The sequence below is a fragment of the Lonchura striata genome, chromosome Z (assembly GCF_046129695.1).
Source record: "Lonchura striata isolate bLonStr1 chromosome Z, bLonStr1.mat, whole genome shotgun sequence".
NCBI lineage: Eukaryota > Metazoa > Chordata > Aves > Passeriformes > Estrildidae > Lonchura > Lonchura striata.
This window is the reverse complement of record NC_134642.1, coordinates 21,365,861-21,383,302: the sequence shown is the minus strand read 5'-3', so window position 1 is coordinate 21,383,302 and position 17,442 is coordinate 21,365,861. Positions and strand designations below refer to the sequence as shown.

The 17,442-nt window shown below is 33.5% G+C and overlaps 1 protein-coding gene across 1 annotated transcript in view; it reads right to left on the bottom strand.

The window, feature by feature from the left end:
* The window catches only part of CCDC171 (coiled-coil domain containing 171), a 161,251-nt gene that overhangs the window by 60,573 nt on the left and 83,236 nt on the right, over nucleotides 1-17,442 (bottom strand). Inside the window, exon 21 of the mRNA XM_077790231.1 lies at nucleotides 1,234-1,379. Coding sequence (XP_077646357.1) covers nucleotides 1,234-1,379 — 146 coding nt within the window. The remainder of the gene's footprint in view (nucleotides 1-1,233; nucleotides 1,380-17,442) is intronic.

Sequence of the window (17,442 nt, the reverse complement as noted above, 5' to 3'; positions counted from 1 at the left end):
AACTGCTAGCCACCGCTAAAAGAAAATCAGGAAAATTCTCAGAACAAGACAGACATCTTGCTGTCTTTTACAACACTACAAAAACTTGGGAAAGAAACTGAAAGATACCCATGCATTGCCTACAATCACTTAGGTAATGGAATGGATATTAAAATAAGAGTTTCAGGGTAAGACCAAAGTATATTTACCAACTTTGCTTACATGTTCCAAAGGAAGAAAAAGACACTTGCACACAGAAAAAGAAGAATTGGTAGAACAATGAAGTTTTCACATTAAGAAAACCTTTTCTGAATATAAGAATGGCCATAGGGAATGATCCTTACTGGAGTGCATAAAATAGCTTGGGGCAGGGTGAAAAGGATAAGGCTTTTAAGAACAAATCCTTCTTTGGGTCATAATCTGCTTTGATACACTTATACTAAATAATATTTGTCATTCTAATTAGCTTGTTAAACATATCACTGATAACTATATTAATTACATAATTTTGCTGGTGCATAAGCCCCTTAAAGCCTCTAAGCTATTGTTCTTCATAGGTCAAATCTACCCCAGGTATAATAAGAAATTTTAATTTGAAATTGAACTTTTTAAAAATCTTGGCCATGGACCAATAATATTCAAAGTGCATACTATTGTAACAGTAATAGATAACAAGGTCTGAAAGGATTTATAATTTTATCTGACTATACAATTCTAAGATGCTATTAATAATCTCATTAAAGTCAGCGGAGCAGCTTTTGACTACCAATACTTTCAAAAATGGTCCCTGAACATTTCCTTCCACTCTTCAAGTTATAGTATAAAAAGGCATGGGGCTTACATCTAAATCCAAAACTCTCTGAAATAAGAAGAAATATCTATACTACTCCACAGATAAGCCTAGGTCCAAAATGGGTTTCAACCCCTTTAGAATAACCATTCCTTAAACGAACAGAATATGAAAGTTCTACCAAAGAGATGTTGTCAAATAAGTAAGGTAATTGGCAGACAAAATGCTTATGCGTTTTGGACTAAGAATTTGTAGCACTATTATGGGATAACTACAGAAAACATAACGTGCAGTATCTTGAACTAACAGTTTTCTTTTTCAAAGTCTAGCACTGAATTTCAAAGAGAGGCAGATGTACTTTTGTTTTCTAGCATTACATTAGCTAAGGCTAAAACCCTGTGCATGAAAGTAAGAATTGATCTTTTGTCCGTTTTAAGTGATCTCCCCAAGGTCCCAGTGCTCACTTCGCTGCCGTGCAGAGGGCACTCTCTGCATCACGGATGCTCTTGCTCAGTCGACGCTTGTCCTGCTCCAGCTGGGTAAGAAGTCTATTCTGCTGACGCAGAAATCGATCTCTTCTTCTCAGCTCCATCGCTGCCTCGGAGAGACTCTGCAGCAGACAGAAAACAGAGTTACTTGTCAGCCCAAATAATTAACTCCAGTTTATGCCATAGGCTATTAAACAAAGTGGAAAACAGACTGACTGTGTAGTAGATTTGGACCGTTGCATACTAAGGTTTAATGAATTCTCTACCAAAATATTACCAGTTCAGAACCCCCCAGTTTTTAGTATATTGACTGTGTATAAATATATTGATTGTGTATAAATACATTTATAAAATAAAATTATTTTTTGATCAAGCAGGGACATACACTATGCTATAAGTATCATATTTACAAATACCAGGTCTAAACACAAAGGAAATAATCAAGAGTACAGCTTTAAAGAACACAGAATATTTGCAGAACTTAATTTAAAATAAACATTAAAGAAAGGAATTCACAGTGAAAGGGAATAAACACAGAAGCATTTACTTAAATATTCTGCATGGTTCAGAAATTTCAGTAGAATAGATAATCTCATATTCTCTGTTATTGCATCAAGTACAATCTATTTTATGGTGCTTTCACTATTATAACATTAGTTTCCCAATATGCAAAATAGTATGTGTATTTTTTAAACATTTCTCTCTGGCTTAGAATTAACACAACATGCTTTAATCGATTCAGATTAATCCAACAGATGAAAAATAGCACATAGGACTAATTAATACAGAACCTGGCTGGTTGCTATTCCTTTCTGCTGGGATAAATCAATACATTTACAGACTGGAGTATTAATAATTCGATTTCATAATTTGTTACATGTTACATTTTACTTAGAGCTGTTAATTGTCTTTTTAGAAAGAAATTATAATAGGTAGCTATAAACATTCTCTTACACATAGCATATATCCTGATAGATTCTAAAATACAGAAGAGAAGGCTGCACAGTTGCAAGACTGAGTTCTTACACACCTTTTTTTCAAAACATATGGGTATATTTTCTGCTTGAATTCTAAGAATGCTTTGCATAATTTGTACTCAGCATTTGTCCTGGACTGTGGAACATGGAGATGTACTATGCTGTGGATGAGTATGAAGAACACTATATACAAAATGCTGGTAAAAATTTGGAGGGTGCTGAAAACTCAACAAATCTGAAGAACTTTCAGACCTCTTAAAGGGTCAGAGGTGCTCCAAAAAGCATTATGATAGAGGAATTTTCTATAAAATAGCAATCAACAGCAAAGGACTGCATAGTCCTGTAAAATAAACTGTAATCTGTGGACTGGCATAAGTCTTCTTCTTACATTCCTAAAGAGAAAAGGCAACCGGTTACTTAAATGGTGGTGTATTTTGAAGGTACAGCACCATTACTTGAAGTCTTGTTCAGGAATTTACAAAATCTAAGATGAAATTAATCACAACTGTAAGAAAAAAAAATTGAAGTTTATTTAGGAAACTCTAATACCAGCAATGTTAATATTATTCTTGTTCAAATGACTGCAGGTTGAATAATTCTATTTTGACTCTTATGTCCTTATTTTCAATAAACAACTGATATATTTTCCCTAAGGAAAGATAAACACACAGATTGCATTCAACCACTGCACAAGAATATTCAAAACCAGAAGTCATGCTTTCAAAAATTCTACCCTTAAGCCACTGGCAGGTATCAAATTCCTGTCTAAACAGATGACTTTGTCAATTGTCAGATATTCAGAAAATTTATTTCCAAGAACTGAAATGTAGATTAGTATGGAAGTTCAAAAACAAAGAGCATTATCTTCTTCCAATTACTGTGTTTACTGTTTGCTTTCAACATTGAGGAAAGAGTTCTGAAAACCAAGTCAAGTAACACCCCAGCCATATTCCCACCTTTAGAAAATGGACTATATTTGAACACAGAACAAGGTCTCTGTTACCAATGTTTGGTCCAACTCAGTTTCCCACCTGATTGAAAAATCTGGTTTTAACTAGTTTCTGCTAGTATTTTGATGCAAGAAATTTTTTATGCAGATGCTGTTGAATGGATTTTGGCCCCAAGATCCTACCAGTCTAAAAGAGTAGAGAAAGACAGGATAATAGGAACATTATGCATGTTTGTTTTATTTTTATTATAGCTATTCGTCTGCAGGGGTTGAAGAGTTGTCAGCTCCCACATAAATCTTTCATCACTGATCATGAACAGTGAAAAGACCCACTAGTCAAAATCTTCTGTGAGCTGCTAACTAATCTGGATTACTCATTCCAAACATGTGCCTATTAATGAGGGAATAGGGCCTAACTTTTTTAAGGGCCATGGTCAGCGATCTATGCTAACCAATGATGAAGCAGTACAGAAATGGTTAAATCAAGTATCTCACTGAATATTCAAAGAGAACCCCATTATTTACAGAAATCTCTAAAGGATTCAGACTTTATCTAGTAACATTGCAATATCTAAACAAAATAGAAACTGATTCTAGCACTCCAAAAGCAGTTTCAGCAATTACTTGAAGCTTCTTGCTACTGTGGGTTAAAGTCAAGCCTTGGAAACGTTCAAATACAGTGTGGTGTATTATAAAATAATGGCTGGTAAGCCTCTTTTTTTGCTTCTTCAGATTGATCTAATTAAAACCCTTGATAAACTTTATGGACTCTAATATTTCCAGCTGAGTGACTGAAACCAAGAGGGTGTGCCTCAAGGCAGCAAGGCAACAATGATAAGCAGCAGGTTAGCCACTAATTTCTCAGCTAGGGTAGATTGTGAAAGTGTGATGTTCTGATATCCAAGAAAGTGTTCAGGAGAGAATAGGATAAATCAAGTTTAATAACTCTGCTCTTAATTGTTCCCTCAATGCTCCACTCTAATTACTTGGAGAACTCTCCTGACTGTCACCTGATATTAAGTTGTTGGAGGCTGAGTGTGGAGCAGTGAGATAATCAATAAACATTTAGTGGGGAGAAGAATGAAGATCCCGTTAAGCAGTGGGAACCTGCAGCACCCAAAGCCCTTCTGCTCATGAGAAAACCTATGGGAGAGCCATAGTGATTGCAAAGCAATAATCCAAAGCACTGGTTTTAGGCTTTGAGGCCTTTAGGCAACAGTACGTTTGAGAAAAAAAGGTTAACACGGTCATCCTAATTACAGCCCATTTTCACATTCTTCATATATAAGCAAAGACAAGCCAATTAGGTAGAAAGGAAGATAAGGGAAGTTTTATTTGTATACTAATTAAACCCCTGATGAAATTAAAGGAAAAACATACAGCTCTGTAATTGTGTCTGAGAAAGGTCACTTCAGGTTCAGTTATCAGAAAAGCACAGCCTTGAGATATTTCACTTAATCCACAATATAGCCCTTATTTTGCCCCCCAGGTCTTAGTATTTACAAAAATAAGAAAATTTCAAAACCTGATAATGCATTTATCTTGAAATGTTTTCTGTGGACAATTACAACTGTTAGAAAGTTGAGGCTAACTGTGATAAGAAGAATGAGGGTTTTAAAAACCTAGTATGTTTGCACATAGTTCTGTGAAGATGCTGAGCTTTCACTTTCAAGTACAAGTGATTCTGAACCAACTTAGAAGCTAAACTCCAATTTATTAGCATTCTGTAAAATGCCAGTTATCTGTCTTTCTCAGGTTTTTAGGCATTCGGGTGCTAATTCAGACATCACTGCACTCCTTCCTCTTCAGTCTGCCAAAATCTCATAGATCAGCTGAGTTTTCATCAGAATCTTTAGAAGTAGTTTCCTTTAGAGACATTTAGATTTTTTACCTTTTTTTGCCCCACAAATTAAGCATGAAAAAACATTTGCTGGAGAGAACAGCAAGCAACTGATAGCATTGAAGAAAAATCTCATTGCCTGTCTTGGTTTGGTCCTTCCACAAGCTTCCTTTAACAAGTTTTAAGTTTTGCAGTCAGGAAACTTTTTATTCAAAGCCCATTACAAAAAGAAATCAAAGTTTAGTATTGTCATTCTTTACACATGAAAAGGACTCTATTCAAAAGATAACAGATGGACAATCACTTCAGATGAACAATGACAGCCATACAGTTTAAATTCATGCAAAGCACGTGTGACACATTTATACTGAGACTGTATTTTCCAGGATCAACTAAAGCTAGATCAAACTGCTTAGTAAATTAGATTTAAATTACACAGACACAACACAGCAGTACAAAATATGCAAATACACTGCAGTATGTCTATAATGAACTAATTTGTGAAATTGAAGATTTTCTCTTTCAGATGTTTTATATGTATATTCTCTATTTAGATGCAAAATATTACTTTTAAAAAATACATTCTGAAAGCTGTTCTACACTCACAACTAATAAAATTTCACAATGAAAAATGGTATAGAAAATTTAGCCAGCATCCATTCCTTCAGCAGTTTAAACATACTTCTCATTATCTTTGTTTGCAAACATAATGATCTCTGAGTGCCCACCAGAACTCTACACATAACCAAGAGCAGTTTCAAATGGTTCAAATCCAACAGGTACAACAAGCTACATTAATATTTAATGTTTACCATATTTTTAGTGTCCACTGCTGCAATGCAAACCAAATGCATCAGCTGAAACTATACAGCTGAATTCCACAGGATGTTTTTTGGAAATAATCTTTATTTATCAAGAAGAAATAGAAATTATGCTTCTTCTATCAAAACAGTGGAATAAAAATCTTAGGGAAAAAAAGTTCTGTGACAAAAGAAATTCCTGAGACTTCTCATCAATACTTTAATAAAATCAAACACATCTAAGAAGTACATTGAGACCTATGTCAAGAAATAAGATGGATTTACACTTCTCAAATAGAAACTATCAAGATAATATACCTGGATTCACTGTGTATTTCACAGTGTCTGCAGTAGCATCTCAAAATACTTTGAAATGAACTCCATGTGGATGATCTGCTCTTGCAAAGCAGAAATGAGGCTGACCACCCATGACATCCCTTCAAAAACAAATGCTTTTCTATGCCCTTTAAATTTCACTAGGGAAAAAAATATGAGTGCTCAAAAGGACACGTGAATGAGATGTATCTGCATTGCAGAAAAAAAACAGTGATTTTTTTTTCAACCTCTTTGCTACCAGACCTTCATCCTGATAACAACAATCTTTTCATATGCTAGTATTGAGAGAAAGAACATACCTCATGAATTGTCTCTGAAGTATTTGATATAGCATAGAAGCAGTTAAAAATAGTTTACAGATCTCAGTGTATCTAACAAGGTGCAAAATGCTCTTCTTGTCTTTGTTAAAGCCTTGTGTAATGAGGTCACAAAGCATAATTGGTCAACTAAGGAAAGCAAATACCAGCCAGCACAATCATTTTAATAACCAACAAAATACTGCTGAATGACTAGATACTTGCAGGCATATTTTCACATTTCTAACACAATGTCAGATACAATTGCTTGTGATTGTTTTATATGAAAAACCCTCATAATATTGGAGTACAAACTATGGTTTATCCAGGTGAGTTCCAGACAAAATCGGACAAAAATGTCAAGCAAACAACTAAAGATGATTATAATTTACATGACAGTAGATGCAGCTCTAAAAACAGTTGTGATACTGTACAAAATCTAGAACCCGAGTATTAAGAAACATTTAAATGAAATTTTATTTGAGAGTCATTCAATAGATGGGGAAGGGAAAATGCACACATTTACATTTTGCAAGAGATTTTTCTTACAAAATTCACTTGAAATTTGAGGCACTCATATCATGAAAACAAATTACATTCATTACCTATGTACATGTAGACAGCAGCTCATTTATTGACAGAAACATAGCCCTTAGACAGCCAAGCAAGTTTAGGTACCTCACGTAAAGTGATTCAGGCTGGATTACAATGCTTCACAGACTTATACCTACATTTTGTATCTCTTTGCTATAGTGCAAACATTTCTCAATAGAAAATCTGTTTGGATCAACAAGAAAGCCACCTATTTTTCAATTGCATTAGCTCAAGATATTTAGCAAACTATGACTGAAAATGCTTTGTGAAGAAATTGAATTGTATATGTTTTAAAGTTATTGTGAATTAAAAGAGTTTAGTAATTTAAACAGAGTAGCTTTTTCTGAATAATTTCACACAATTAAATCTCTTTCAGAGGACACATCATATGCTCCTTCAACTTCAAAGTAAAACTAAACAAAACTTTAAAAGTGAAGTAATTACAAAACATAAACTGGCCACACAGCCTAGATCCTCATGGACTGTTGATAGACACCCTTTTGAATAAGAAAATACACCAGGCCTTTCAGGCATACACTAATCCAAACAGAGAATAATTGAGACCTACCTTTAAACTGTGCTTTGAAAAATGATAAAGTACATGACAAAATCTATGCACATTATAATTTAGAAATTTTAATCATCTTCTAAGCTAGGTGAATTATGTTAATATTACTGGAAAGCTGCAGAGAGGGATTATACCACTTAATAGAACAAATACAATTTTATAAAAACTCAGGCTTTATCACTATGAATTTTAAGAATAATCCTTGAAGTTAAGTGAGAATAAATTTTTGGAATCACATGCATGATGGCATGAGTACATGATCATTAAATCCTTATTCAATTTCTGACACACAAGCTTTCTTTTTTCTCCTTAGAAATGTAAATTTCTCTCCCACCACATTTAGCTCTTTGCAGTCACAGACTAGAAAAGACTCAGCCCTGCATATGTAGCAGATTTTCTATGCTTTGGCAGTGTCATGCCTTTAAATCAGATACTTAAGTGCCACCAAAAAGGAATAATCTTGAGGTTTTTCACTGTTACACTTTTTGCCCTGGTAGACTCTCAGCGTTATAGTTGGTACAGTTCCAAGGTTTCAAAAAGATGGTTTACACCTGGATTACATTGAAAAAGATGACTTCGTAACTGCCATGTGCCTGTAAATGAGGCATTAATATTAGAAGCAAACTCTGATGCTGCTCTGTAGCACTGCTCTCTGCAATACTGTTGATTTTGCTACACATTATCTACTTATGCACATTAGCACACACTACACAAGGCAAAACCACAACCAGCACTTAGATTTCATCTTCACTTTAAAAGTGATAATCTATCATATGTACATACATCAAAATATTTAGTTGTGTATTTATGAGGACAAAATGTATTGCACCAATTTCTTGCATTTTATTTGTAGCCTCTCTCATCTGTCACAGCCTCAAACCATCTGTCCCTGATCATGTCCTACTGGTCTCAATGATCTTGCATTACCAGTGACATTTCTAAGCCCTGGAATAGACTATTTTAAGTTCTTGAGAAATACTCTTCCATTAGATTTGTATCAGAAATTTGCTTAGAATATTTCTGAATGCTAACAGTCAGTTAAAACAATTCAGGAAGAAGAAATAACAGCAATAAAATATTAACAATTACAACAATTTATTTACAAAGCAAAAAAACCCACAAATTAATTCCCATTGTTTATTTAGAAAGGAATACAATCTGAAGTTAGGGGGCTTCATGAAACAGACAGTCATCTGAGTCAGGCTAAATGACACAGCATTCTGCTTCAGAACTACATTTGAGAAACAAATATCATGGTACCCTGTCTCTGTCTTCTCTTCAAACACTGGTTAAAAAAATGGAAATACTAGGAGCCTTCAGAACAGTTTGAAAGAAAGGTTCAGTTTAAGGTTCAGTTCTGAATGCAAAAATATACTGTCCATAACCTCAATATACTGGTGGCCCCAACTAAGTTTTTTTACTGCTGCAGGTTATGCTGCAGCCCTTTCTTGGAAGAGGCTGCTGCACAATTCCACCAGACACGAGAGCATTAATGTGAGCCATCACATTGAAGAGTTAGGGCCAATGGCAAGAATGTCAATTAGTGACGCACAAAGGTTTGATCTTGCTTCATAAAGAGTTTTTGATTTTCTTTAATTACTTTATTAGACAAATCTCTTTTTCTAGCATGGCACTAACATTAATACGGGCTTCAAAAAATGTATCACTTTATATGGTTTACATTCAAGTATTCCCCTTCACAAGAGTTCTGACCAAATCATACGTGCAAGGTATGTGTGTTTCCATAGAGCCCCAAATTTATTAAGTGCATTAATGTTTTATTTGAATAGCAGGCCAGCAACATCGTGCATGATGTACCTACAGGGAGAAAACACGCATGCTTGATTATCCCTTTTACTTTTTAAACCTCAATAAAATAAGAAAGAATTTATAAGTATGTAATTTTATATTAAAAGGTCTGTTCTTCAATATAGGTCACCCTTATCCTTCCACTCATTAAAAAACTGGAGAGTAGTCACCTTAGCAGAAAAAACAGATACAGTAAAACAAAATTTAACTTACATAAAAGGCAACTTTTAAATCATTCGATTGAAAAAGCATCAAAGATATATTACATTCAAATATTCAGTAAGGAGATCAAAGTGCTATAAAGACATATTGATTAGATGTCTCACTTCCTTCTGGATATGCTTTGAGTCATACCAAGTGCCAAACAAGGACACAAAGCTTAATAAACAAGGTATAAGTTTCCCTGAGCATGGCAAACACAGATCCTAAAACAGGGAAGTTAAACAGTGACAGTGAATTCAGTGAAAACTGAATTATTACTTGTATTTTTCTATTTTAGTATATTTCTTAACTATAAGACAAAATGGCACCATAGTGGTTCAAAACTTGGAAAGTTACCTACTTCACTCACCAATGTAAATGACAAGAATATGCCTATCACTAGGTGATACCACACAACCAATTATTTTAGTAAATTATTATTAACTTTTTCTAAGAACACTTATTTCTTCCTTCTCACACCTGAGAAATTTTCCTGTAAACTGTGAAGTAGTATTTATAAAAGAAATACTGGTACTGCTACTTCGAATTGAGAATCTTAATGTCCTAATTCTAAAATCACTCAGTTTCTTATTTGAAAAGTCTACAGACAAAAATACCCAAAACAAAATATTAACAAACAAAACCCCCAAAATACAACAACACTTAAGGTCGTTTTACTTTAACGAGAAAGATTTGGAAACATTTTAAAGTCTTTTTAACTGAAAAGTAAAATTATCTAGCAACAAAAACCTCACTGGATTTTTCATAAATATATATTGTAAAAGATAACACAAAAATTAGACAGCATGAAATATAATTTTTGTTTTGAGTTTGTTGCCCTGCTATAATTTTGAAGAGCTTCCAATAGACACTGTAATAGACAGCATAGGTACAGATTCTGGAAGCTGAAACTGGTAAAAATTTTGAAAAATCTTCCCCTTGAAAATCACTGAATACCTAATGGAGTATCAAATTAAATTAAAAGATCAAATTATATGAAAGATAGGCCCAGCTGCTGTCATAGCATGCAGCCAAGGGAATACAGGTGCAAAGGAATGCATCTCTTGTTTTAGTCTTATGACAGTTAGATACATAATTATATTCCAACAGTTTAATTATATTTCAATAGCTATTTGAAAGATTTTACTTATGGTTTGACAAGAAGATATAAAGATATTTGCAGAATTAGTTGCACACAAAGAGAAAGGGAGAACATGGGAAAACATGACTCAGGTAAAAAATTATGAGGCCCTGGAGATATCCGAGATAAACAACAACAAAAAGCAAATCTACCTACAAAAGAATTCCCTATCAAGGAGACACAGAGCCCGTATCATAGAAAGTCCTACACATTGATATCTATACTACCAGAAAAAATAGGGTATAGAACACCTTCTTTAAAAAATCTCATGCTGTTTAAAGATCTATTGATCCCCTCTACACATCTCAAGGTAACACAGTTACTTTGTAGTTGATCCAATAATATAACAAAGATCTCTCAGAAGAAGACCAAGAAGCCTTTCAGTATTTTTGAGTGAAAACTGAAAGACAGTTGAAGGTCTTGAAATAGCAGGAATAAATGGTATGTAAGTATGTATGCTTAATAACCACATGCTGTAATTAAACAATAATCTCATTTTTCTTCCAAATTACTTGCCAATAAATCTTTCTCACTGCACTATAAATTCCAGGGTCATGGATAGAGGTATTTATTAGTATAATTAGAATGCAGAAATAAAACCATTAAGCTTTTAGATCTTGATATTGTTCCATTTATTCTCTCCTTTCCCCAAGGGGGAGATGAATAGTTCCTACAAATGGAATACTCAGAAAATACTGAAGGCTACTTTTAAAAGACTAAAAATGTGCTGGTTCGTGCAATTACTTTGTTTAAGTTATCTTTTCTCTTAATCTAAACTTTGACAGAATGTCAGATTTATCTTTTTTTTTCATACTATAGCGTAGCAAACAGACCCAGGATCAAAAGTATTCTTTGAAATAGGCAATGTTACTAATACCAAGGCACTCTGGGTTTCACTCTATGTCAGTCAGTCTTACATTGGACCAAAAATCCAAGGTCTCATGTGAATGCATGACTCATAAAGTGACTGTCAAAGGAGACTATTGAATCAGATTAGCATGAACAAACTTATTCCAAATTTTCTGGAGAAGGGTAAACCTATTCTTTCCTGGAATTTAACTTGTGGTCATAATTAGCTTTCAAAGATTAACTAAAGTGATGTTACATAATCATGACTTATTCCAGTGTTCTATTTCAGTGTCTAAGTTACATACAAATTGATGTCATGGTGAGAGTGTTTTCTCAGAGTTATCTTAAACTCTTCAGCAAGTTGAAAATAAGATATTAATTTTTCTTACTTAGGGATGCCTTTTCTTGTTTATCAGATAAATAATATTTACATCTGATTAGATTGAACATAAATGTAATAAATGGCCAATTAAACTTCTTGCAATGTAAAGGAGCATTGGATACAATTTTATCATTTTCTTGCTATGTAAAAGTAGTAAATAATATATCTGAATAATATTCTTAATACCAACCAATAAAGTACTGTACAGTGACATAATATAGGAAAAAAAATTGTTCACCTGGTGTAAATACATGCTCAAATTCCAATATAAAACCTTCACATTGCTCAAAAATTAATTATTGCTGACATTCAACTTGTGAAATTGGACAAAAGAGGAAATGCAGAGAAATGAAACAGAAACACAACAATAATGATGACATCCTTTCAAAATAAGAGCTTCCAATTAAATTATGGTTGCATAACTTATACTACACTATTTTGCATTGTTGCATTGACCTTCATGTTAATGCAAACATACAATGAATTCAAAATCACAAACTTTAACTTTATTCTTCCTCCCATTCTGGGCATAACTTACATATTTTCCAAAAAGTTTGACTCAGAAAAGTTAATGCAGACCTTCAACAACTTGGCTGATAGTTGCTTGGCTGCTTCACTGATGACTACAGCACAAAACAAATCTAAAAGCCATGTACTGACTTCAGTCCCTCCAGACTAATGCTAATACTGATAAATGTTCTAGGTACCCAACAAAGGAAATAGATAGATTTAAAAACCTGTCTAAGAGCAAGTTATTCACTCAGAGGTTTGTTGGGCATGGAAGAGCTCCCCAGGGCAGTGGTCACAGCACCAGCCTGACAGGGAGTTCAAGAAGCATTTGGACAATGCTCTCAGGCACACGGTGTGACTCAGAGATGGCCCTGTGCAGGGCCAGGAGCTGGATGTTGATCATCATTGTAAATCTTTCCAACTAAGTACTGCCTATGATTCAATGAATCTAAATCCCTGGATAAATCACAGAAGCATGAAATGTAAAGTGAAGTTGAAGTTCAGAGATCTGAAATACAGACTCACTAATAATAACAATAGAGTGCAGACTTTATCTAGGCTGTGTTCTGTCTCCTATTGTGAAAAAGAGCTCTCAGGTCTAGCCCACAATTGTGTGCTATGTGTCTTCCTATTATGTAAAGATAGCAGCTACTAAAAGAAAGATTATCTCTTCCCACAAACCTAAATTCCACATGCAAATTATAAACAAAAAAGCACAAAAGACTAGCTTGATGACAAGTTTCTAGTTAACCTAAGTCTTTGAAGACTAAGAAGTTAGCAGTAGTGGACGTTATGTAACAGAGCAGAATGAACACTTCTACTTATTTTACAAATAGCATTAACACAAATTGAAGTACCTGACAAAACTCTTTAACCTGCTATTTATTGTGCGAAAAATACACATTACCTCTTTCAACTAAGAACAGAGCAGATGACAATATTAAGTTATTTAGGTGTTCAGAACATAAACAGTATGGAAACTAAAAAAACCCAAAACCTAACAACCTTTCATATTTAATTAATGAATTATGAATTTTAGTTTCTAACTAAAATTCAGGCGGGAGCTTGCTTCTCTTTAACATGCTACATTTCACTAATATAAATTCTCTGTTGAGTTAGATGCTAGCAGTAATCAACTATACTGCTTTCTTTAAGGAACAGCCTTACATTTAATCAGGCAATGCACAGAAATGCAGTTTCTTGACAGACACAAAAAAGTTTTTAGAATCAACAGTATTCCTCAGTGCATCCACATTCTAGCAATCTTTCCAACTTGAGATGTCAGAGGAAAAAAAAATCTCAAATCCTATTTCTGTTCTTACTGTTACTGCAATCTTTCTGAGAAGCATGAAAATCACTTGGTTTTCCTCATGTAAGTGAAGATTTTAACCTTTCTCCAAGTTAGAATACTGCAGCATTTTCAGAAAAACCTGTAAAACTCACTCAATAAGTATGTCTAGTGGTCTTAGTAAAATAAATTGTATAAATATTTGAAATGCTCTTTCAGAGAAAATATGTGGCTATAAATATATGAAGAGGAAAAGCAATGAAAAGCAGAAAATTGTGTATCACCTTTACCTCAAATTCACCCAAGAACTGAGCAGAAAGCATGTGCTGAGGGTAACATCCATTTTAACAGAGAAATCCCAATCTTCATTGAATCAAATTAATTCAGTTATGCCTGTTTAGTAAAGGATACTCTGGACAGAGAATATGTATGTACGATTTGAATGACATAGGTATTGAAAATAAACACTTTAAATCTTCCCACCAGGAAACATCTTTTTGTGAGTGTTATCAAAGCAATTGGATGAGATTTTTTTTTTCCTCATTTATTCTGTCATAAATTAATTGCAGCTTCACTAAACTCAGCAGATTAAGCAAACACAAAATTTAGGGTACCTTCTTCTAAAACAAGTATTTATGTTGAGGCATATCAGTATCAAGCTATATGATTTGGTATCTACTGCACTGGAGCTATTAATTAACAATTTATAAAATTTGATCCATAAATAGAACCTTAAAAATATACGGGCACTAACATACCTAAAAGGAAGTGCATATCAATAGGAAACAAAAATACTTTACTTGATTAAGAACAGCTGGTATCAGGAGTTAAAAATATGTCAGTTATTGATACCTGTTTAGCATTTGTGTAAAAGTTTCTCTTCAAAGAATAAGGAACCAGAGCAAATGATTCACTTCATCTAATAAAAAGAAGTGGTGTTAAACAGTTGCTTAGTTCCAGCTGACCTTGAATGTAATTGGCTATTTTGGATGTCTCTATGGTATATGCCACTAAGAAGATAAAAATATACAGGATTAAAATCTGAACTGATAAAGCTAAGAAATTAAGTATTACTCCTTTAATAAGACTACTTTATGAAAGTACATGAATACCAAAATATCTCCTTACTGATTGCTGTGAATAAGTTTAAAAATAAGCTATCAAAAGTGAAGGTATCTAATATTCTAATTTTCTTCTTCTTACTTTTAAAAAATTATTAATAAAGAATTCAAAGCATGTCTATTTTTTTCATTCCATGTCACTCTACTCTACCTGACCTTACTTGTATGCCACCAGACTCGCCAAATTTTTATATACACTTTAGTCTATACAAGTAATACTATTTTGTATCTTAAAATGAAGATGGAGACATATTTTTCGATTTTGTTTTTTACACTGCAACGCTAAAAATTATTTTCTTTTTTTTCTGTATTATTTAAACACTTGAAACCACATGCAATTTTAAGAACAGTTTTACAAGGGCAAGATTGGTTATTACAAAGATTATGTTGTTTAACTGTACTGAAAAATGAAAGCTACAAAAAGCCCCACAAAAAAACCCTAACATTTTAAGTCAAAAAACCCAATTAAGCTAAAGAAAAGGATCTGTCAATTAAAATGCCAGGGCAGAGACCATTTCTTCCTGTTGTGAATAAAGGCAGGAACAAGGTTGGATGGTAGTTAACTGTGGGAAAAAGAGACTTTTTCTTAAATTTTAAAAACCAAAAGATATAGGGCTCAAAATTTAAGAATCACTTTTATTCCTTGAGATCAAAGTATTATATTAGACTGCCATTTGAATTTCAAAAATACTTACACAACACACATTTGGAATTGTAAAAACAATGATAAAAAGTGAAGGTAAAATGATGACTTAGGATGCATACATTGCAAAATTGTATCTGCATGGCTAAAAAAAAATCGAGGACCACAAGATCATTAATATGTTTTGATGTTACCACAATTGTTCTTGTCTCCTTTTTTGATACAGTCTTTTTTGATACAGTCACAGATACATGCTGTTACAAGCAAAATGTAATTTTGTACTATCTTTTGTAGTAAATATCATAAAGAAATAAAGATGTATCAATTAATCTAAGTTGAGGGACAGTACACAGCAACAAGCCAACAACTTAAAATTGGTTTAAAACTGCTCAATGGGAAGGATTGAGACTTCCAAAGTAATAAACCAAATCAGTGTACCTGTAAGTAGTAAACTTCAGACCGAAGGTTTATTTTGTCAATGTTCTTTGTCTCCATCCTATCACCTATTTTATCACCTATCGCCTATTACATTGCATGATATCTTGAAAGATTTCAGCAATAACCAAGCATTTTACATTAAACAAAATTGTTCCAGTAGCAAACAACTGTTAAAGAACTGCAAAATTAGGATGCATTTTAGGATCATGACTGTCTCAGAAAAACTTGTATAGAGCCTTCAATTATTGAAAACCAGAAGCTGTGGAATATAATTCAGTATCTAATAATCTATGTAACAGATTTGTTTAAAAGTTTCTCCTATATTTTTATTGCCTACAATTGACCTTTCTCTTCACAGCCTCTGAACAAATGAAAAGGTGTGTTTTAGAAAAAGTAAAACATGGTGAAAAAACATGTATTAATGTACAAAAAGTAGACAAAAAATAAGATTTCAAATAGGATTTGTCTTCTAGCCCTTCCCTTCTTTATATTACTAATAGCCATTTAAAAATCTCAAATCAAGCATTTCTCAAAGAAATCAAACACAAGAATAACAGCGTATATATATACACTGCAGTTATATCTGAAAGAACATACAACAATATTAACAAGCAACCTGATTGAAAAACAGTAGCACATTTATTCTTCCATTTAAATAAACACCCAAAACTAGGGAATTGTGAGGGAGGAAAAAAAAAACACACAAAAACCAACAGGTAAATTGGAAATGTCACTGTCTTTTACCTTTAGAGAGGTAAGGCATTTTTAGTAACCAATACCAACAGTGAAAAGCCTCCTCAATAAATTTCACAACATCCTTCAGCATCCTCCACTACACATCACTTCTACTTTGCTGCAACTCATCCTCCTTGACATCTACTTTCATAGTATTTTCAATATTTATGAAATTTCTAATACTTTTGCAGCTGGAATCATTTTGGTTCTCCTCCTGCTTGACACTTCTTCTCTCAGAATTATAAGTGCTTCTATTTGTCAAAATGCTGGTGAAGCAGTCCCTTTGCTCAGTTGTCAATTCACAGAAGAATACTGGGAGACAGAAAGACAGTAGTAGGGCTGAAAAGCAGACACAAGCAGCAAAGCTTGCTTTATATAGAAAATAAATAAAAGCTGCCAAGCTCAGGTCACCACCCATTACTGACTAGCCATCATAAAGTTTTCTCTCTTCCCATGTTAGACGTTCACCTGGTTTCAAACCTGTAATACTCCCTCTGTTCCTTTGTTTGTCATCAGAGATTCTGATAACATCATCTTTTCCCTCATTACGTCTACAGAAAATTCTAAATTCTGATGAAAAAAGGATTTCTCTCTATTGTCACCTTGCATATTCCAAACTGACAAACATATTCTCCATCCTAAGATTATATTAATGAAAAAGACAATCCAGGTTTTAAAATATTATTGTGACCTCTACCAAAAATCAGT